A 22,292-nucleotide genomic window follows, 5' to 3' on the forward strand; every position below is an offset into this window, starting at 1 on the left:
GTGCCGACTGCATGTCAAAAGCCCTGGAGACTTTGAGTGGTTGAAGCAATGTCGTTTCTACTTCAATGAGGACACAGACAAAATGATGATCAACATCACAGACGTGGGCTTTGTCTACCAGAATGAATTTTTGGGCTGCACTGAAAGGCTTGTCATCACGCCGTTGACTGACAGGTAAAGTTAAATACAGAGGTCACATTTAAAATGTCAATAACTTTAAAAAATACAGTCATGGAAAAAATTATGAGACTACCCTTGTTTCTTCAGTTTCTTGGTCTATTTTAATGTCTGGTACAACTAAAGGTACTTTGTATAACAAATATAGCACATACGAGTTTAATTTAAGAACTGATATCTAGCAACTTCCATGGTTTTCTTGATAACCAAATTCACTTTAGTTCTTATATGAATAGCTATAGCATTGTACTGCCACAAAATTGAACTCTTATGAGCTATTTTTGTCCAAACAAAGGTACCTTTAGTTGTATCAGGCATTAAAATGAACAAGAAACTGATCATTTTTCCATGACTGCATATTACTTGATTTGATCGCCGGAATAGACATTTTCGTTTGTTATCTACTTTGTCACATACAATACACACACACACACACACACAAAATCAGTCCACCCACATAATTTTGATCGATAGTGGGATTCATAACGCCAGAAAAAAAATCTCACTAAAATCCACTGTACCTCTCATTTTATCCTTTTGCATTCACTTTAGAGATAGATGTTTACAAAAAGGTATCATTCACATTAGTCCCCAGTGATAAAGAACAAAAAAATACAGAGTGATTTAACATCTAAACTGTATAATGTCATAGCAGTCCCAGGTTGTTTATCCTTTATATAATTTAGGCTGGTGTCAAAGATGTCAATCAATATGTGGCGCACACCTGAATCCTTCTTTTTAAAGTGTGACTGAAAGGTAGTTCCACTGACAACAACATAAGGGATCCATGTGAGTTGCAAGATCGATTGTTGTAAATCAATGCCTTAGATTGCCTTAGATCGTCTCTTGTAGTAATTACTTCAACCAACGAGACTATATACTGCATCTATCAATCTACAATATATCAGTTTATTAGGACCCTGTGGGGTGTCCAATTTTTTCACATAACTGTATATGAATTTGTTTTCCTGAACCACTGCACACAAAAGTTAAAAAAACAACAACCTTGCACCCCTACTGTGTGGCCTGAGCTTTATTTTTCTGTGAAATACACCACATGTTGGCACTGTTAAGGTGGCACGCCAAAGTTTGACCCCATAAGTGGCATTTACTTAAAATTTCTCACACAGCTTAATGTGCTCTACGAAGGCCCACTGTAACTTTACGTAATTCAAGATTCAAGATTCAAGAGAGTTTTATTGTCATGTGCATGGTAAAACAGCAGTTATACCATGCAATGAAAATCTTATACTGTTCATTCTCCCAAGAAAAGAAAGAAAACACAAGAAAGAATAAGAACATAAGAAACATAAACACATAAACATAAATACCAATAAATTAAGCAACAACAACAGAAGAGACATTAATACAAGTAAATAATACAAATAAATAAATAAATAAATAAAGTGCTATGAGTGTGTGCGTGTGTTCCGTGCGGCGTGTGCGAGTGCTTCGTTGAGAAGCCTGATGGCCTGTGGGTAAAAGCTGTTTGCCAGCCTTGTGGTCCTGGACTTCAAACTCCTGTAGCGTCTGCCTGACGGTAGGAGTGTGAATAATGAGTGTTGTGGATGTGTGCTGTCCTTGATGAGGTTGTGTGTTCTGCGTAGGACTCTAGTTTTATAAATGTCTTGCAGTGAGGGGAGGGCTGCCCCAACAATGTTCTGTGAGGTCTTGATCACCCGCTGGAGTGCCTTCCTATCACGTGTTGTACAGTTACCGTACCAAACAGTGATGGAGGCGGGAAGGACACTTTCGATAGTGCATCTGTAGAAGCAACTCAGGATTGTGGTGGACATGCCAAATTTCCTCAGTCTTCTCAGGAAGTACAGTCTCCTTTGGGACTTCTTAATAATTTGTTGGGTGTTGTGAGACCAGGTGAGGTCCTCGCTGATGTGTGTGCCAAGGAACTTGAAGGTTTTCACCCTCTCCACCTCAGTCTCATCAATAAACAGGGGTCTATGTGGCTCCTTTTCCCTTGTTCTTGGGTCGATGATCATCTCTTTAGTCTTCTCTGTATTGAGAAGGAGATTGTTATCACGACACCAAGCTATGAGGTCCGCCACCTCTCTTCTGTATGATGTTTCAACACCACCAGTGATCAGTCCGATGACTGTAGTGTCATCCGCAAATTTAATGATGCTGGTGTTGTTCTGGGAGGCCACGCAATCATAGGTGAAGAGCGTGTAGAGGAGCGGACTCAGCACACACCCCTGTGGGGTCCCAGTGCTCACAATTCTTGAGCTGGATGTGCGGTTGTGGACTCTGACTGACTGGGGTCTGCCTGTGAGAAAGTTAAACACCCAGTTACAGAGGGAGGGAGACAGGCCAAGTGTGAGGAACTTATTTGTGAGTTTGTTGGGGCAGACTGTATTAAAAGCAGAGCTATAGTCTATAAATAGCATTCTGACGTATGTGTCCTGGCCCTGTAGGTGAGAAAGGGCTGTGTGGATGGCAGTGTTGACTGCATCATCCGTGGACCGGTTCTGGCGATATGCAAACTGTAGAGGGTCCACAGTTGCCGCCGGGATGCTCTTTTTGATGTGGGTCATGACTATTCTTTCAAAGCACTTCATAACAATAGGAGTGAGTGCTATAGGGCGATAGTCATTCAAGCAGGTCACGTTGCTCTTCTTGGGTACGGGCACTATGGTGGTGGACTTAAAGCAGGTCGGTACAGATGCTTGTGCAAGCGACAGGTTAAATATGTCAGCAAGCACATCAGCTAGCTCTGATGAGCAAACCCGAAGTGCACGTCCTGAGATGTTGTCTGGCCCTGCTGCTTTTCGTGGGTTTTTACCCACGTGGTAATTACATGTCTGTGAATTTTGAGCATCAATGTTCCCTCTATTTTTTATTTTTTTTTAAATGAATGAAGTATCTGAGCATACCTCTGTGAGCGGCATCAGACGTGCACACTGTAGTATCGCACCTGTCCAAAACCTGAGAACTAAGAACTTCCATTCTGTTCTATTTTGTATATGAGTGGTTTCAAACAGACGGAGGATTCCACAATGTAGCTTTCTTTATTATATAGCCATGGTCTAATCCAATTAACCATCTGAATCTTGTAGAAAACACCTAGTTTATCATTTTATATTCAATGTATTTTCTTGTTTACCATTGATATTGCTAATTAGGTATACTTAAACTTCCTTATTTGACTTTCGCTTTAGATAGGCTGGCAACCAGTCCAGGGTGTACCCCGCCTCTCGCTCATAAGTCAGCTGGGATAGGTTCCAGCATACCCCCGCGACCCTAATGAGGATAAGTGGCATAGAGAGTGGATGGATGGATGGACTTTCGCTTTATGTTTTAAAGCAGCCTGCTGTGGCACTACAAGTATTTTATCCTGACAATTTACTGGATATTGATGCCACGTTTGTTGTATATGTTTACTTTTGTCTAAATAAAAAAAAAAAAAATAACATCAACTTTTAACTGACCCCTTCAGTAAAACAGTTACGCCGCATAGTCACTCCACACGTTTCACCCAGAAAACTGCCTTGCTACTTTGGCTTTGCAGCATGTTTTAGAAAGCAGGGCTTTCTGATTAAAAAAAATCTCACCCAGTTTCACCTCTTGGTCTTGTATTTGCACATACTCCGACAGCCATCCATTTTCTTTGCAGCTTACCCTCACTAGGGTTGCGGGGGTATGCTGGAGCCTCTCCGACAGCCAATCCACTTTGAGAATATCTCATCTCAAGTACAGTACATGTATACTAGCATGTCTTCCACAGCATTTTAAACACTGTCCATAGGGGGCGCCACAAATGTTACCCATTGGTGTCCTCATTTTTCCACATGATTGCATTTATTCTTCTGGATCTAAAGAAATAAGACTAAAACCTTTCAAATGATAGTATTATTTAGTATGTGACAAACATTTACATCTTGATAGGTACACTCTGCATCTTACTGTACATGTCCAGTTTGTTAATATTATAGGAGACAAACAAAACAAATTGCAATTTTATTATAAATGAGTTGTGAATTGTGAATGAGAAGACAGGTTAGTACATTATAGCGTTACATAGCAATCCATGGATACAGCAGCGGTCCTACCCAATGGAGAGAGTTTATGTGGCGTCGTCCTGCGTCAACAAATGACATATGCTTACAACAGAAATGGCCATAAAGGCCCGGTCACACCGCCCGAACTTTGCTGTAGCGTTCCTGGAGCGGTGAAAAAATTCATTCATCATTCAAACAATCGAAAACATGGGCGTTGTCCTAGCGGTGCATTGCTGAATCCGACGTTGATTTAGCGTTGGTTTAACAGTAGCGAACGTTGGTTTAGTGGTGACGCGAGCGTTGATAGAGCGGCGTTCTGCGCATGCGGGCTGGTGGCATCCTCATGAAGTGCTGGAAGGCTCGTGGATCCTCATCCCTCAGCTCCACCATCAGCTTGTCATACAGTCCATGTTCAGGCCTTCTGAGTATCCACTGTCTGACCCACACAACTCTGTCTCTCCTTCTTCTCTCTCTTCTCCTTCTGTCAACATCTCGTTGCAATCTGAGGAGGTTCTGATTCTGCTGCTGGACGAGTGCACCAATCGTAGCAAGTCTCTCAGCATCCATGGTAGTACAGTTTTACTGTAACTTTGGGCAAATTTGATATAACTGAGGTCTGCACTCAACGGTTATTCCAAATGGGCTCCTGGCCCATTTCTCCCCGTATTTATAGCCAAATTCTGGCCCCCCTCCGACACCGCCATACCAACGCCAAACCAAACTTCATCACCGCAATGGATCGCTGCTTCAACGCCTGACACCGTTCCAGCAATCCCGTGTCCGCTCGTAAAACGCTTACAACCGCTCCACCAAAGTTTGTGCAACATTTAATCACCGCCCGGGCAAAGCTGGCGAAGCAGCAGTGGTCCAGCGTTCAAGATTTCTGTGTTGGCCTAGCGGACCCAAGCGTCCACGAACTTGCGTCTAGCGGCGCCAAACTTTGACTGGGCGTTGTTGGAGCGGTGATGAACTTTGCCGTGGCGGAAAGTTGCCCGCTCCTCGCCGCTCGCAATATTTTGTGCAGCTCAAAACTTTCGGAGTGGTAGGAGGGACCATCAGCGGTGGCCGAGCGTATACGGCGTTGCCTTAACGGGGGCCAACTTCTGTTAAACGGTGGTGCGCGGTTACGAGCGGTGATGAATTTTTTTTCACCGCTCCAGGAACGCTACAGCAAAGTTCGGGCAATGTGACCGGGGCGTAAGATCAGGGGTGTCCAAAGTGCGGCCTGGTGGCTATTTGTAGCCATTTTTATTGGCCCACGGCACACTCTAAAACTGCAATTTAACAAGACTAAAGTGAAAATATTATGACAAAAAAGTTGTAATTTAATGAAACAAAGTTTTAATTTTATAAGAATAAAATCACAATATCATTTTAGTAGCGTAAAATTGAAATATTAAAGAAAATGAAGTTATTTTTTTAAAGGTTGTACTATTATGAAAAACAAACAAATCAGTGAATAAAGTTGTAATTTTTGGAATATTAGGTTGTGGAAAAAGTTTTAATCTTTCAAGAATAATAGTGAAAATATTATGGAAATAAAGTCATAATTATAATTATGAGAAGAAAACTTACAAAAAGAAAGTAGTTAGTTGGAAAATAAAAAAAGACAACAGTAGAAATGAAAAAAAAGCAATTTTGCGAGAACAAATATTAAGAGAAAAAACATTCTAAAGAAAAAAAATGTTGCAATTTTATGAGAATATACTCATATATATGATATGAGGAAAAATGGCATTTTAGTAACGCAGAGTTGAAATATTTTTTTGAAATTGTAATATTATGAGAAACAAACTAAACAAAATGAAGTTGCAATATTGGAAAATTAGGTTGGGGAAAAAGTTATAATATTATGGGAATGGAGTCCAAATATTGTGATGTGATGAAATGTGATTGTGATTGTGATTGTGAGAAAAAAAGTCATATTATTAGAAGAAAATTTACAAAGATTATTTAAGAAGAAAGTTGAAATATTTGAAAACAAAAAAATAAAAACAACAAAAATGGGAGAAAAAAAGAACAAAGACCAAAGTTATAATAATAGGCTTTTTCACCTATATCACAAAGCTGAGATGCAGGTTTTTATGTAAATATATTTACCTTCTTAGGATATATACATGTGTTGGTTTACATATTTCAAAGTGGTCCATCCTTTCAGTTTTTATTATGTGGCCCTCGGTGGAAAATAATTTGGACACTGCTGCTTTTGCAGGACAAAACATATTCAAAATAATTAACTTCCAATAATGCATATAATGCTTAAAAGGCTATATATGTGTTATAGTATTAAAAAACAGGACACCATTTGTGTTAAACATTTTGACACAAGGTTCAATTCATTCATGCAAATCAAAAAATTGGACTTTATGTCTATTACTAACCAGTCTGTCACACCTTGATGTGAACAGTACCTAATTTCCACAGCAGTCCGTCAGTGTGAGTGACAGGGATTCATTTGTTGAGCTCCACATGGGCAGATGCAGAAATGGACCACTGCCAGACATACACACAGGAGGAAAATAGAAAAGATGAGGAAAGACAAGCAGAAAGCAATGAGAAGTGACAATAGCAGGGAGGGAGTTACTTGTAGCACGCTGCCCTCATGCCCTCATATGCCAAAAGAGATCCGTTTTTTTTTCTCAGACTTCTTTCCATGCTACAAGGATTGGATTTGTTGTCTTCATTTTCTCCACTCTACTAGTCTGTCCTTCACTCTCCCTCACTCACTGCCTCCGGTTTGAAAAAGAGAAAACTTAGAAATGGAAAGCAGAAAGGACAGTGATGTTTAGAAAAAAGATGTTTGTTTTTTCCCCCAGATTTGTCCTAAAGCCTATGTTCCCAAAGTGGGGTACATGTACGCCAGTTGTTATAGGGGGTACGTAAACAAAAATTTAAATCAATTATCGCCTAACACGCCTGAACGCCTCATGGCCAAAGGAGAACGGAGCCTAAAAGAGACAGACCATGAAGTTGTTCATTGCTCTGTGTGCATCATATGAACAAATAACTAAGTTTGATTATTATTTTGTGCATTGCGAGTGTTTAATTTGGAAGATTTGTTTATATTTTATATACTAACCCTCACACGGCGCAGCGGTGAAAACCTGTGAGTGGGGATTCCCCCCCAAAAATTCGGCTTTATTGTTGGTTGCGTGTATTTTTGTACTTCAGATGCTGATTCTTAAACTTTCCCCTTCAATTTGGTATTAAATTAATATGCAGACTTAAACTATAGCCATCATGAGTGGACAAAAAAGTGATGCTGAAATCCAACCCATTCAAACAGAAGGATGCCAACATTAGACTGGTATAAAAGATATGTAGGACGATTACTTATGATTACTTATTTATCAAATTGTGACCATGCAAAAATACTGTACACATTTTTGGCCCGGAATTACTATAAAATTTATTAACCAATTAATTATGTTCAATATTTCTAAAAGATTACTTATCTGTTATCAGTGCTCATGTGAAACTTTATGAAAATGTGACGATACAAAATACACATTTTTGGCCCGGAATTATTATAAAATGTATTAACCAATTAATTATGTTCAGTATTTCAAGTTAATTAAGATAATGTGTATGATTTTTACCGGTAGGTGTGCAGGTCAAATGTTTGAAGGGGTGTGGGACTAAAAGTTTGGGAACGACTGTTCTAAAGGATATGTTTGAGAGACTAGTCTAGCAGTAAAAACACAGATTGCTCCAAAGAGGGGAAGGTTAGTCAGTGTCTGTTCTGTAATCATGCTAACCTCTAACTTTCCCATTTTACATTACATCACATGAAGGGAGCTGGAATATACTATTTCAGGAAGCAAGTCAATTGTAATTATTAATATATCAATGTAATTTTTCTGTGTGTTCGTCTACCTGCCAGGTGCTACATCACCCTTGCCCAGGCTCTCTGTATGAGTATGGGTGGAGCCCCTGCAGGTCCTGCAGGAACAGGTAGTGTGAATACTTGTTTGCTTACAGTATATGTACCCTGTGATTTACTGGCGACCAATCCAGGCTGTACCCGCCTCTCTCCCAAAGTCAGCTGGTATAGGCGGTAGAATATAATTGAATTAATAGAAAAACAAGAACCGTAGTTGTGCAGATCTTATCGTGCATGTTAATACAAATGTATGATTTTGATGCTGTTCTTTGGTTTTAGGTAAAACAGAGACCACTAAAGACATGGGTCGCTGTCTGGGAAAGTACGTGGTAGTCTTTAACTGTTCTGACCAGATGGACTTCAGAGGTCTGGGAAGAATATTCAAGGGTAAGTGTAAATGGAATTAGGGGTATGGTTGCTAATACAGTGGAACCTCAATTCTTAATTAATCAGTTCCAAAAAGTCAGATGAAAACTGAATCAGTTTTTCCCTAAGAAATAATGTAAATCCATTTAAAGTGCCACACAGATGCTGTTTTATCCTAGTCAGTTGTTTCAAACTTAACTTTAATGAGTGGAGTGGAGTGGAGTAGAGCTGTGTACATTCCCATGAGAACTTTATTGTAAATTTCAGCAGCAGGTACAGTCATCATTACACACACTGGCTTGGCTCAGTATCTGGCTCAGTATCTTGGCTCAGTATCTGTAATGTGTCTCTGTTCAACTATTCACCCTGCAAACTGTGTTAACTAAAGAACCTCCTCTCGCGGGCCCGGTCGTGCGGTGCTTGCTTCTCTGTCCCTCCCTGGCGCCTCTGGCCTGCGTGCTTCGTGGGTGCGGCCGTGCTCCGCTCTATGTGGGGTCCGGTGCTCTTGTGGTCGTCGTGGTGTTGCTCCCTTGCCGGCCGTGGTGGTATGCGGGGGGCGCGTGGGCGCGGCTCCCGCTGTCCTGGTGGCGGTCGGATCTGCCTTGGGGGCGTGTGGCTTGTCCGTGGTGTTTGGCGGTTTGGGGGTGGCGCTGTGAACGCTACCTCCGGTGGGGCTCCGGTGTTGGGGGGCGCTGGGGGTATCGCCTCTGGGGGGTTGGGTGGGCCGGACTGGGCATCCTGGTGGGCCGGGTAGGGCCTGTGGTGTGTCCTGCGGCACGCCCGAGCCTGGGCTGTGGTGGGCGGCCGGTCGGTCATGTGTCCTTGGTCCCCCCCCTGCTCGGTTTGGGCGGCGTTGGGGTGTGGGGCCCCCGTCCTTCCTGTGCCACTGCACCACCTCACATATATATAGGACATTGGGGGGTGGCCTACGGTCGGGCGTGATTGGGGAGGGGAGCTGCCTTGCGGGGCTCCTTTGCTCCTGCTGTGCCACTGACCTGTTGCCCCCCAATTTTAATCGCAGAGTAGACACTTAGGGTTTGGGGGGGCTGGCCAGGTGAGGGGCCCTCCGAGCGGCAGCTGTCCCCCGATTTTAATTGCATCATTAGCTATCATCCACATACACTCCATATACATGCACACAGATACACCATCCTCTTTTATTTTATTTTATTTATTTATTTATTTTTTTTTTAATTGCATCATAGACACTATCACACCTTATCACATACACGGGTGGGGCGGGCTGGATTGGGGTGCCTCGTGCACCTCGGCGTCTGCCCGCCAGGGTCGGCGGTGTGGCCGGGGGCCTGGCCGTCGCGGTGGCTCGCCCGGGGCGGCCTGGCCTGTGGGGTGCCCTTGTCTGGTTCGCCTGCCCTTCCCTGGGGTGGCCCTCTGGGGCCTGTTGATGCCGGGGCTTGCGCCGGGGGGGGCGGCTTGCGGTGCCCCCCCTGGACTGACACGTGCCGCGGGCGCCTCTGCGCTCTTGGGGCGGGTTCGGCGGTCTCCGGGGGGCGGTGCTGGTGCTTCGGGTGGCCCGTGTGCTGTCGCGGCGGCCGGTGGTTGCTGCGCTGTGGCGGCTGCTGGGGCGCCGGGCCAGCTGGTGGGTTGGGGCTTGGTCATGCTTGCGGGTACTGTGGGCCTGGGTGGCGGGGTGGGGGTGGGGGGGCGGGTGCCCTGGGGCCGGGCTCGCTGGGGGGGGTCGTGCTCTGCCGGGCGCTTGGGCGTCTGTCGCCGTTGCGCTTTGTGCGCTGCCGGGCCGCTGTCTGTGTCCTCGCCTCCCCCGGTCTGTCTGTGGGCTTGTCGGGGGTGGGGCTCCGGTGCGCGGGTGGTGCGCTGTCGGCTCTGGTGGCATGTGGCTGGTCTGGCTTCTGGTGGTTTGTGGGGGCCGTCGGCTGGTCGGCTGCTGGTCTCGCCTTCTCGGCTCTGGTGCTTGGCCTCCCTGCGGCTTGGGGTGTGGTGCTCCCGCTCTCTCTTCGGGGTTTGCTGGCCCGCGGGTGTCGGTTGGCGCTGTGTGGTGGTTCGCCTGGCTGCTCGCCCGTTTTCCCGCCTGCCTGCTCGGTTTCCCGCTCTCCTCCTCGCTGACTCCCCTGTCTGCCTCGCTGGCGGCGTCCTACCGCTGGGGGGGTGTGGCCGGGTGTCTTCCTGCTCCCCGGCGGTCTGCGCTCTCCGCCCCTGGGTTCTGAATCGTATGTCTGGGACCCCGGGGTCCCCGGCTCCGCTGCTCCTTGGGTTACCAACGGGGGATAGGGTGGGGCTTCCGGGAGTCGGGCAGTCGACCACTGTGTGTGTGTGTGTGTGTGTGTGTGTGTGTGTGTGTGTGTGTGTGTGTGTGTGTGTGTGTGTGTGTGTGTGTGTGTGTGTGCGCGCTTGAGTAAGTAAGAGTGTGTATGAGCGTGCGCATAGGGGTGTGTTTGTGCGTAGGAGTGTTTATGTGCATGTGTGTGGGTGCGTAGGAGTGTGTATGTGCGTGCGTGTGTGTATTTTTATTTATTTATTTATTTTAGTTATTTATTTGGGGGGGGGGGGGGGGGGCATACAGGGGTTTGCTCCGTGGGGTCAGGTGCTGGGCGATACATCTCTGCTGCCCGTGCCTCCGCCGGGTGGGTGGAGGGTGTGCCTCCTGCATCCCTTGGCGGGGCGGCCCTGTGTCGGGGGTCGGGCGGGGGTTGGCCCGGGGCGGGCCGGGCTCCGCTCCCTGGGGGTGGGGGTGGCGGTGGGCGGGAATTGGCGCTTCCGGCGCGGGCGGGCTTCTTTCCGGCTGTGGAGGCGTCTCTGGGCCTGCCGGTTTGTGGCCCCCGGTACCCGTCTGCCTTTGTGGGGTGTGATCTCTCGCTGGTCTCAGGGGTTGGCAGTCCTCCGGCCCGCTGGCGCCCTGTCCTTGGCTGGGATTACCTCTCTTCGGCCCCTTACTGGTCTTCCCGGGGGGGGGGCTCTCTGGGCTGGCTCTTGGGGCACTGATCTTTGTGCTGCCTGCCCCTATGGGCCTGGTGGCCTTCTGGCGGCCGGGGCCCGGCCTTGCTATTTGGGGCGGGGCTCTCTGGGAGGTGGAAGGCGGCCCCTTTCCTTTCATGCACTCTCAGTGACAATCACACGCCCACACATTCCTGCACCTTTATATATATATGAAGTCTTCCTTACATACAGAGATACCTGTACATATGCACACTCACAGTACATACGTACTTCCCCACATTACTCACTGAGTTAACCAGGGTGTTATTATGTTGTTGGTTTTATTACAGCGACGGTGATTTCAGCAGTATGACTATATATATATATATATGTGTGTATGTGCGGTATATATGTGTATATATATATATATATATGTATATATATATGTATGTATATATGTATGTATGTGTATGTATGTATATATGTGTGTATATGTATAATTTTTTTTTTACAATGATGTGCATTACAGTAACTTTGATTCTATTCACTATCATGGATAATCATTTCATTACTACAGTTATGTGTGACTGTTTCAATGCGGTATTATCATGGTGATCACTATCATAATTCATCATTTCATGACTGCTATTGTGTGCGACTGTTTCAATGCAGTATTGTCATTGTGATCACTGTCATAGTTCATCATTTCATGACTGCTATTATGTCTGATTGTCATTGACAGCTTTGTCATTGTGGTTGTTGATATTGATTTGTCCTTTATCCTTGTTCGTCTTTATAGTTGTCACGGACATTTATTTGCTGATGTCGTTCTGTATGTTTCTGTTGTTCTGTCACAATTGTTGTTGTTGCTGCTGTTGTCCTTGTCTCTTGTCTCTGAAGGAGACAGGTACATACAGTTGTTCATTGTTCTGTGTGTGTTCTATCAACACATACAGTAAACCACCCACAAACACACAATAAAAAATGATTAAAGGATTTTGTGGCCAGAATCTGTCTATAGTATCCCAACTCTAAAGGAACCACTAGCCATTGTTCACAGAGACCGAATCACCAAAGCCTGATGCTTTGCTGGATGTTAAGCACACTGTTTGGTCGTACGATAACGGAGAGCAGGCGCGGATTTAGAGGGGGTGTGGGGGGTCCCGTTTTGAGGCACCCACAATTTTTTTTGCCACAATAAAAGCTAATAAAATGATAAACCATCCTGGATTCCAGTCACCCAGTCCCAGTGAAGGTACATGTTCTGAATTATGGGCGCGTGGTGGACGCATATGCCACAATGCAACCGAGACGCATGCTATTCCTGAACCCACTGTCAGGCTGATAATTTACATGGGACATTGAACGTGTGCTGTAGATGGCTATTCAGGTGGAGGTGCAAAATAAAGGTTCTGGCATCATGACTATAAGGAAAACTGTTGTCTATTTTCAATGAAAATTAACCAGAAAAGCGATCCCCAGTGACATAAAATCATACTAAAATCCTCAGAATTTACAGCTGCTTCAAATTGGAAAATATTTGACGAAATTGAGCTAAAATGGGTTTCTCCTAGTACCGGTAATTTTATAAATAGAATGTTTTGGCTTAAATGATATATTCCAAGGATAAAAATAACAACAAACAACAAAAAGGACATAAAATTGGCCTCAGATATCACCAGATTGCAGGAAATGAGGTGTAATTTTTAAAATTTTTCTGGGGGGGCGGGCCCTACACCCCCCGCTCCTTTTCTAGCGCCGCCCCTGGAGAGAGCGTATGAAAATCGAGAGATATTTGTGGCAATAATTTTCGTCAAAAACTCAATTCTGCAAAAACCGGGGCGTACGGAAATTAAGGTTCCACTATACTACCAAACTAGTGCATGGGGGGCGTAGGCTACCAATGATTTTAGGTTGTGTCCCCAATTAATTTAAAATTATGAATGGCTTTTGTATGCTTTGCAGGTCTTGCTCAGTCTGGTTCGTGGGGTTGTTTTGACGAATTCAACCGCATTGACCTTCCCGTCCTGTCAGTAGCAGCACAGCAGATTTCAATAGTGCTCACCTGTAAGAAAGAACGACGGAAAAATTTTGTCTTTACTGATGGAGAAAATGTGGAGATGAATCCGGAATTTGGCATCTTTCTAACAATGGTCAGTGTCATATCCTTACTTTTATGTTGAACACACAAAGGCCTGCTACACCTGGCATTCTTTTTGGATTGGTTCAAAACATGAATTGGTTGACCTGGAAATGAGTCACAGGGTAATACTGCCCAGAAGAGTGAGACTGACTGAGGTGACACGTTAGAATAGAATATGTGCACATTGTCCGGGACATTTCATGAATCGTAATACGTAATTGAATTGACTTGGACAATGTCTTCTTTTGAAGGTCATTTAATAAGATATTAATCAGGAGCTTTAGGGTTTTATTAACATTGCTAGAGTTAACATACTCTATTAGTACAGTTACAGAACATTCTTCTTGGCACTCTTAAAATGTCCCAAATGGAGTCATTTAAAGGAAAAAAAATTGGTTTTGTGTGTGCCCTTATGCATGTGTGAGTGTATGTATGTATGTGTATGTATGTGTATACAGAGAGGTTTACTAAAAGGCTGGGTCTATGGAGGGAGGCTTCTCAGCTGTTTCCATAAAAATTAAGTTGGCTGAACTCATGGCCTATTTGTAAGTAAAACAACATAATCTCAAGGAGCAGAAATTTCACAAATCACTATATGAAGTTTTTATATTACACATAAACTGTACATCGATCCATATATACTCTTTAGTGGGCCTCCCTCTACTATCGGGGAGTAGCCAGGACAAGGCAAAATACATAAACGTGACAAAAAACCATATAAACACACACATGCACATGCACAACCTATTTGATACAACATACTGTATACATGCACATGATTGTATTATGCTACTTGTCCATTGATTTTGGCACTTTTGAAATTTTGGCACATTTTAATTTCAAAATAAATTAGCACCATTTAACCTGACATTACCAGCAAGCAGCGTATCATGCACTGTTATGGCTATTCTAATGTAACCTCCTGCCTTTCTTCTTCTCACATGCTTGTTATTTTTATCACCACATGTCGAGAACGTGACGCTATTTGTCCACAAATCTAACAGCTTTGCACCAAAAAGCATCATTTTCTATCTATATGTGTTGATATTATCCCAAACAACTGTTATTCAATGTATACTATAGTATGAAAATAAAGAAATAAATAGTTGTTGGGATTTGTATTTGTATACATAGTATCACACCTTTTTCTTACCTGTATAATCAGAACCCGGGTTATGCAGGACGACAAGAACTTCCAGAGAACCTGAAGATCAACTTTCGTTCTGTGGCAATGATGGTTCCTGACCGTCAAATCATCATCAGAGTGAAACTAGCCAGCTGTGGCTTCATAGACAACATGGAGCTGGCTCGCAAGTTCTTCACTCTCTACAAGCTCTGTGAAGAGCAACTTTCCAAGCAGGTAAACAAGGCTTGAAATCGGAAATTTCCTTCAAGTAGATTTGGTGTTTGATTGCTCAATTATCAGACATGTTTCATTATTTTACACAAGGATTATGATTGCAGGAGTGACTGTGAATAATTAAGATTGATGGAAAATTAGCTGCACACCTTTTATAACCTTACATTGCAATTATAAGGGATAATATTGCTTGGTGCTCGGGCACTGGTGCTAATTATTTTCATGGCCAGGACAGTGTAGTCGTGGTTAGTACGTCTGCCTCACACCAATGTGGCTCTGGGTTTGAATCATGGCTTGAGTCCTCTCTTTGCAGAGGTAATGTAGCAAACCTGCCCATACTGTAGGTGTTCATATGAGTATGAATGGTTGTTTGTCCTGTGATTGACTGGCAGCCAGTCCAGGCCCAAGTCACATGAAAGAGGTTTCAGTTCACCTGTGACTCTGAACAGGATAAGCAGCAGAAGATGAATGAATGAACTATTTTCAGTGTTCAGTTTGATAGTACAACTGTATGACTACAATTATTTATTATTCTGAATGTTCAATTATTTATGTTCAGGCAAACTCATGGTATGTTGAGTGGAAATTTTACCTTGACATGTGTCGACTGTCATCTGCAGTCTTCTTCAGAAGGGTCATCTGGCCATTGTGATGTGGCGCTTATCAGCTGTACTTTCTAGGAGTGGCAAACCTGACAGGGCCACCCGGTTGGCCGCTGGCTGGTGTTTGAAGGAGACAGTCCCAGGTGTGGGAGAGCATATACACTCTCTCACCTTGATTTATGGTGTTTTTGGCCCGCTTCCTTATCTCAATCTCCTCCTTGAACCATCGTCTAGTGTTTGTTGGTTTCTGTCTTGATGATTTTAGCATTGTCCCAGTCCATGATATGGCTATTTATTTTATAGTGATCTGATATGGCTGATTTTAAAGTTTCTTGTTCTGCTTTTTGTTTTTTGGCTTCTTGTGAGTCTTCCACTTGTCTCTTTTTCGCATTCTTTTTGGTGTTCTTTTTTCCTTGTGTTGAATGTCCTTCCTGTTTCTCCCGCATATGATTTGCTGCATGATATGCACTAGTGATGGATTCCAGCTCTTTTTAGAGAGCCGGTTCTTTTGGCTCGGCTCACTAAAAAGAGACACTCTTTGGGCTCCCAAGTGGCTCTTCAGATTTTTTTTGCTGTCTTAACTTAATTTATTACCAAGTTATGTGTATTGTGTAAAATGAATTACATACAAAATACATGATATCAAATGTTGTTATTTAAATTGATTTATTGAAATCATCGATGAACAGCAGCAAAAAATAGTATATTATAAAATACAAAAACAAAGATCCATCTCAATAAACAAGGTCAAATCCCTGCATGCAATTTTTTTTTGGCTTGCAAAACTATTTACAATCAAACAACACAACATCAACAAAATATAAGTGAAAAAGTGCAAAAGAAAAAGCAGCATTCAGGTATGGTAATAGTTTTGTCTTTTACTGAAGATTGGCATTCATAAACACCTCCTCCTTGTGCTGTGTGTGTTTAACCACGCCCCTGCTCAGTGTGGACACTGACGCTGGATGCTACCACACATCTTGACCAATGACATTTGTCTTTAACAGAAAAAAAAGACTAGGAAAAAAGTAATTGGTTCTCAATTGGCTTCAAACAATGCGAGCCGGCTCTTGTCGTTCACCTCAAAGAGCAGGCTCTTAGAGCCAATTCGTTCACGACTGACACATCACTAATTTGCACGGGATTTCGTAGATTATGTTGCATGTTTTTGTCCTGTTCTAGTCTGTCCTTTGGTTGTACGAGTATCTGTTCAGTTTTTATATAGGGTTTACTGCTGTGTTGATGTTGTTGTTTTTCATGATGCGTTGTATTGGTTCTGTTATTCTCCTGATGCATGGTAAGGTTATGTTGTCTTTGTTTTTTACAGTATATCAGGTTTTTGTTTAGATTTTTCCTTGTTTTTTACTTGTTCTCCTTTCCTCATTGCGCAGGTTAGATATTGGCAACTTTTGAGTGCATGTTTGATGTGTCTGTCCGCCCCCATCTGGCTTCTTCTTCAGTGATGATGTTAGCCCATTCATAGTGTTCTGACAACTGATAGTTTGTGTGCTGTGGGGTGTTCCGAGGTCCAAAGTAAGTATTGAGAAAACTGCAGATGACAGTCGAAACATGTCAGGGTAAAATTTCCACTCAAAAGACCTTAAAAAAGTGTGTCTGAACATAAGAAATTGAAGATTTATTCTATAAGAAGACAAAATGAACCTAATCGAGCTATGTATTATTATGTAGAGTTCAGCATCAGTCCAGCCTTTCTTGGCATTTCCACCTGCCCATAGCTTAGTTCAGTCAATCTTTCCTTGGTTTGTGAATCCCTTGGGATCAATTAAATGAAATGACTGTTTCTTTTTTGAGGTTTACAGTAGGATCATGGAAATGAGACACCAACATGCCCTGCTTATTTAAACTTACAGGTCTGTTCATAGCCCTATAAGACTTACAGTCTTATATGGCTTTACTGTATACGATTAAAACATACAGGAGCACAATATATGCCATAGAACAATAAGAAAGAAGTACTTTAGTGTGTAAGAAACAGTTGAATTGACCTTTTTGACTTATCCAGGTTCACTATGACTTTGGTTTACGGAACATCCTGTCAGTGCTGCGAACTCTGGGAGCTGCCAAACGAGCCAACCCCAGCGACACTGAGTCCACCATCGTCATGAGGGTCCTGAGAGACATGAACCTCTCGAAACTGGTGAGTCTCAGAAACAAAATGGATTTATCTTTCTTGTGAGTTTTTGAACCTACATATACTTGTATTTGATAGATTGATGAAGATGAGCCACTCTTCTTGAGCTTGATAGAAGACCTCTTCCCAGGCATCCACCTTGATAAAGCAGGCTACCCTGAACTCGAGGCAGCCATTGATAAACAGGTTTGAACAAGTTTCTGCAAAAAGACAAAGGTTCATACTAACAATCACTTACATCACAAAACTGACATACATTTTTTTCTTGACATATATATAACTTAGCATATTGCATATTTACATGTGTTTGTTTACTAAAAATCAACGTGGCCCTTGCATCCTTTCATTTTTCAGTATGTGGCCCTCATGGCCATAAATTACACAGCTCCTGTGTTTCAATCGTATACAGTAGAGCCCCAGTTTTTGCAGGAGTTACATTCCACACCAACCAGAGAATGGCGAAAATCTGTGTGTAATTGACGTGTCCATAAAAATGTCTATTTTTAACACACAGCTCGCTCCTCCATCTCCAAACCCTCCTGCTAGCTTGCGGTTGACATTCTTCTCTGATTTGAAATAAACATTTGCAATAAAAGTGACTGTTGTAATTATTAGATTAGATTCAAGTCCAGAACTCTCCCTCTTCAATTGTCATTGTTCACTAACAACGGAAGCTAACAAGCTGGTTAATGGTGTACATTTAATCATACTTCTACCACATTATAGACATTTTTTCAAATCGATATATACAGGATTAAAGATTGCATTGGAGTACACAAAATATTGTTCCCCCCACCCCATGCTATTAACACAGAACTAGACATGCACACACAAAAGGTAGGCAATGCAGGGCTGGACAACATTTACAGTAAGTCCGGTGCCATTTTTCCAGACCCGTTATCGAGACTGAGCTTCAGCCATTGAAATATTTGACACTACACATTAAAGTACTATTGTTCCAATCTCTGTTCTGATTCAGGTTGAAGACGCAGGTTTGATCTGCCACCCTCCCTGGAAACTGAAGATCATCCAGTTATTTGAGACTCAAAGGGTCCGACATGGCATGATGGCCCTGGGGCCCAGCGGGGCAGGAAAGACAACTTGTATCCATACACTGATGAAAGCGATGACAGGTGGAAATCTAATATGTTTCTGAAAAATGCACTCATGGTAAATGTAAGAGTTGTGGTGCATGTTTATATTTGAATGTGTTTCATATGAAAACGTCTGTGTGTCCCTGTGCTTCCTCTTCCTCTCTAAGAGTGTGGTCAGCCTCACAGAGAGATGCGTATGAACCCAAAAGCCATCACTGCACCTCAGATGTTTGGTCGACTTGATGTGGCTACAAACGACTGGACTGATGGCATCTTCTCAACACTTTGGAGGAAAACTCTAAAGGCAAAGAAAGGTCTGCTGCACTTACACATTGATAAAATTATTATTAAAAATTTCAGAAAAAACAGCATGTTTGTTAACACTTCCCCCTCCTTGTAAAATGTGTAAACCAGTGGTGTCCAAAGTGCAGCCCGTGGGCCAATTGTGACCCTCATTTTTTTATGGGCCCGTGAACGGCACATTGTAGTAACAAAATATAAAATAAAACTGGAAAAATAAAACAAAAGGCATAAAGTAACAAGAAAAAACTGAAAGTTGTTGAAGATTTGGTAATAAAAACTAATAAGACAAAGAACTGCGTTTAAATATATGGATTTTTAAAGCCTTTAAAAAAAACAACAACATGTATGTACATCAAGATGGGCCAACTGTGTAAAATTGACAATTCACAAATAAAGAACGATAATAAAAACATTACAGTATAAAAGTGTCGGTAGGAACGTAGGTCCGCTCAGTTGCTGGGTCATTTACGTAAAGAGTTTGGCTTCTCAAAACAATATGCGTTCAACAGAGTAAATACATCTGAATCATAAAAATGCCTCCTCAAAAAATCAGACCTCACAAATCGCTCGGTGGTATATTTGTCTCCTGTCGTATCCCGGTGCACTGTCGCCTGTGCATTCATGTGTATGTGATGAAGACGCTTGCTTTTTCTCCAGCTGTGGAACACATATGTAAACAAGATGGCAGCAGTGGTCCGTCGCGGAAGATAAGTGTGATTACCGCGAGCGTTTTCACATACACATGAATGCGCAGAGATACGCCACATATATTTGTCTAGTATTTAACATATTATGACAACTAATTATTTTTTAGCGGTATACTAATAAAAAGTAAGATTTAACTGTTTTTCATTCATTTCTGGAGAAGGGTAGGGATTAAGTAATCTATTCCTTATTCTCACTCCAAATTCAAATTGTTTTATGCAATGCATCTATCAGACATGCTCAGGATTTACTTTAAACCTTCAAATATGATTGACTTGTGTTGTACAGGAAGATAAGCAGTTAGGGGTTGTTTTCATGGGAGCAAAGAGACCATGACTTCAGAAGCACATCTTCTCTGCTTAGTGAGGAAACATGAAAGAGTTCCCTGGAGAGCTTAGAAGTGATTCCTCACATGATTCATTGGGGTCCTTGTTAATCAAGGTTTTTTTTTTTTTCTTCGGGAACTTTGTGGAAAGGGGTAATGTTATGTTGCAAGTTGAAGTACCCAGGGACATAGTTGCACTCATAGCTCATCATCACTCGAAAAGTTGTTTTATCTTCCCATGGTGATCATTAAAGATGCATGGATACAGTTGTGTGAATTTACAGCATAAGTCTTGGCTTTTATGTGTGCACTTTTTATGTATGGCTTCCTGCTCACCACACGGGGTGACTGTGGGTAATACATGCATACTAGAAGAACTACGATAGCTCCTGAGATTTTTGTGCGTGTGTGTTCGCAAACTTTATTTTCTGAAGTAACAACAACCATCAATTTTTAGGCGCAAAAACTACTCATCACAGCCAACTGAATCTTCATACAAATACGCATTGCATTCACCGAAAATAAATATTTGGTTTTCCATCAGGAGAGCACATTTGGATTGTCCTGGATGGACCGGTTGATGCCATCTGGATAGAGAACCTTAATTCAGTTTTGGATGACAACAAAACGCTTACTCTGGCAAATGGAGACCGTATACCCATGGCTCCCAACTGTAAGGTGGTGTTTGAGCCACATAACATTGACAATGCCTCTCCAGCCACTGTCTCACGCAATGGCATGGTATTCATGAGCTCCTCGGTGCTCAGCTGGAGCCCCATACTGGAAGTAAGTAAGGAAAATATGCTGATTTTGTTTGCTACAATACAATACCATGTAAATTGTTGGACGATAGTGTTGAATGCTATATTAAATTTATCCACAATACACATGCCTTTCCAGGGTTGGTTGAAGAAACGCTCCCCCCAGGAGGCAACGGTGCTGAGAGCTCTCTTCTCTTCTTCCTTTCCTGAACTGTACCGCTTCTGTGTACAGTCACTTGAGTTCAAGATGGACCTGCTCGAGGCCTTTGTGATCATGCAGTGCATCAACATGCTGCAGGGACTCATTCCACCAAAGGTTAAATTGAAATTGCTCTCATTTCCGATTCCTGGGATCAGTGGTGTGGGACCGGCAAAAAACCTCGGCAACCTAGGCACAAACAAGCACACATTACAACATAATGCACCAGGGAAGGGGAAAAAGGGGCTGTAGGTTTTACCAGCGCAGGCCGGCAGCCAGCCACTCATCGCAGCCATATTAGGCGCGTAACGTGTGCGGGGATGAAGTGACAAAGGCGTGGGGTAAGGGAGGGGGTGTGTGTGCGTATGTGCATGCATGAGATTGGATGCGTGTGTGTGTCTAGGTCTGAAGAAGTTCACCCAGCCTAGGGCGCAATCTCGGAGCCTCAAGTCCGCAGGATGTCATCGCGATAACACAGCAGTTGCCGTGGAGACGGCCGTGAGCAGCCTGATAATTCCAAAATTATACAGCCCTAACTATAGAGTGCTAAAGTAGGCAATCTGGAGTCACAATGGCAGCAGCAGAAATGCAGTTCTTATAATGAGCCTGTCATAAACATTCTAAATATAATTTTAAATCAATGCACATTGTTGCTTTCATGATTACTTCACAGGAACAGTCTGTCGACTTATCTCGAGAGCACTTGGAGCGCCTATATGTCTTTGCTCTGATGTGGAGCGCAGGTGCTGTTCTTGAACTGGATAATCGAAAGAAAATGGAGACGTGGCTGAGAGGAAATGGCGATATCCATCTAAACTTACCAGACATCTGTCCCAACAGCGAGGACACCATGTTTGACTACCACGTCACCACAGATGGTATGGTGATAAAACAGAGGCTATCCCTGTAGATGACATACATTGGCAGTATTATTCCTATAATGCATTTGCTTGTTAGAGCAGGCGTACATTTTCCATGTTACGTATTGAGATAAGGAGATATTCCCTCTCTTTAAAGACACCTTCAAAGATCATTTGCAGAATATCTATTTGTTTCCTGTATTGCTATAATGTATGTACATTCATTTTCTACCAGGTCAATGGGTCCACTGGAGCACGAGAGTGGAGGAATATGTTTACCCTTTGGAAATAACCCCGGAGTACAGCTCCATCTTGGTACCCAATGTGGATAATGTTCGAACAGACTTCCTGATACAAACCATCACCAAGCAGGGAAAGGTAATGTTTAACAATGACAACAATACATATTTTATCGGGTCAGATTTTTGGGGGCAGACAATCAATGAAGTCAGAATGT

At 43.0% G+C, this 22,292-nt stretch overlaps 1 protein-coding gene across 1 annotated transcript in view; it reads left to right on the plus strand.

Annotated features, from left to right (window-relative positions):
- dnah5 (dynein, axonemal, heavy chain 5) overlaps positions 1-22,292 on the plus strand; it is a 126,125-nt gene that overhangs the window by 41,807 nt on the left and 62,026 nt on the right. The window contains exons 40-52 of the mRNA XM_054781379.1: positions 2-174; positions 8,074-8,144; positions 8,353-8,460; positions 13,297-13,484; positions 14,640-14,834; positions 17,460-17,594; positions 17,667-17,774; positions 18,568-18,721; positions 18,850-18,996; positions 20,560-20,801; positions 20,916-21,092; positions 21,649-21,853; positions 22,071-22,213. Of these exons, the coding sequence (XP_054637354.1) occupies positions 2-174; positions 8,074-8,144; positions 8,353-8,460; positions 13,297-13,484; positions 14,640-14,834; positions 17,460-17,594; positions 17,667-17,774; positions 18,568-18,721; positions 18,850-18,996; positions 20,560-20,801; positions 20,916-21,092; positions 21,649-21,853; positions 22,071-22,213 (2,046 nt within the window). The remainder of the gene's footprint in view (position 1; positions 175-8,073; positions 8,145-8,352; positions 8,461-13,296; positions 13,485-14,639; positions 14,835-17,459; positions 17,595-17,666; positions 17,775-18,567; positions 18,722-18,849; positions 18,997-20,559; positions 20,802-20,915; positions 21,093-21,648; positions 21,854-22,070; positions 22,214-22,292) is intronic.

This window comes from Dunckerocampus dactyliophorus, chromosome 7 (assembly GCF_027744805.1).
Source record: "Dunckerocampus dactyliophorus isolate RoL2022-P2 chromosome 7, RoL_Ddac_1.1, whole genome shotgun sequence".
Taxonomy (NCBI): domain Eukaryota; kingdom Metazoa; phylum Chordata; class Actinopteri; order Syngnathiformes; family Syngnathidae; genus Dunckerocampus; species Dunckerocampus dactyliophorus.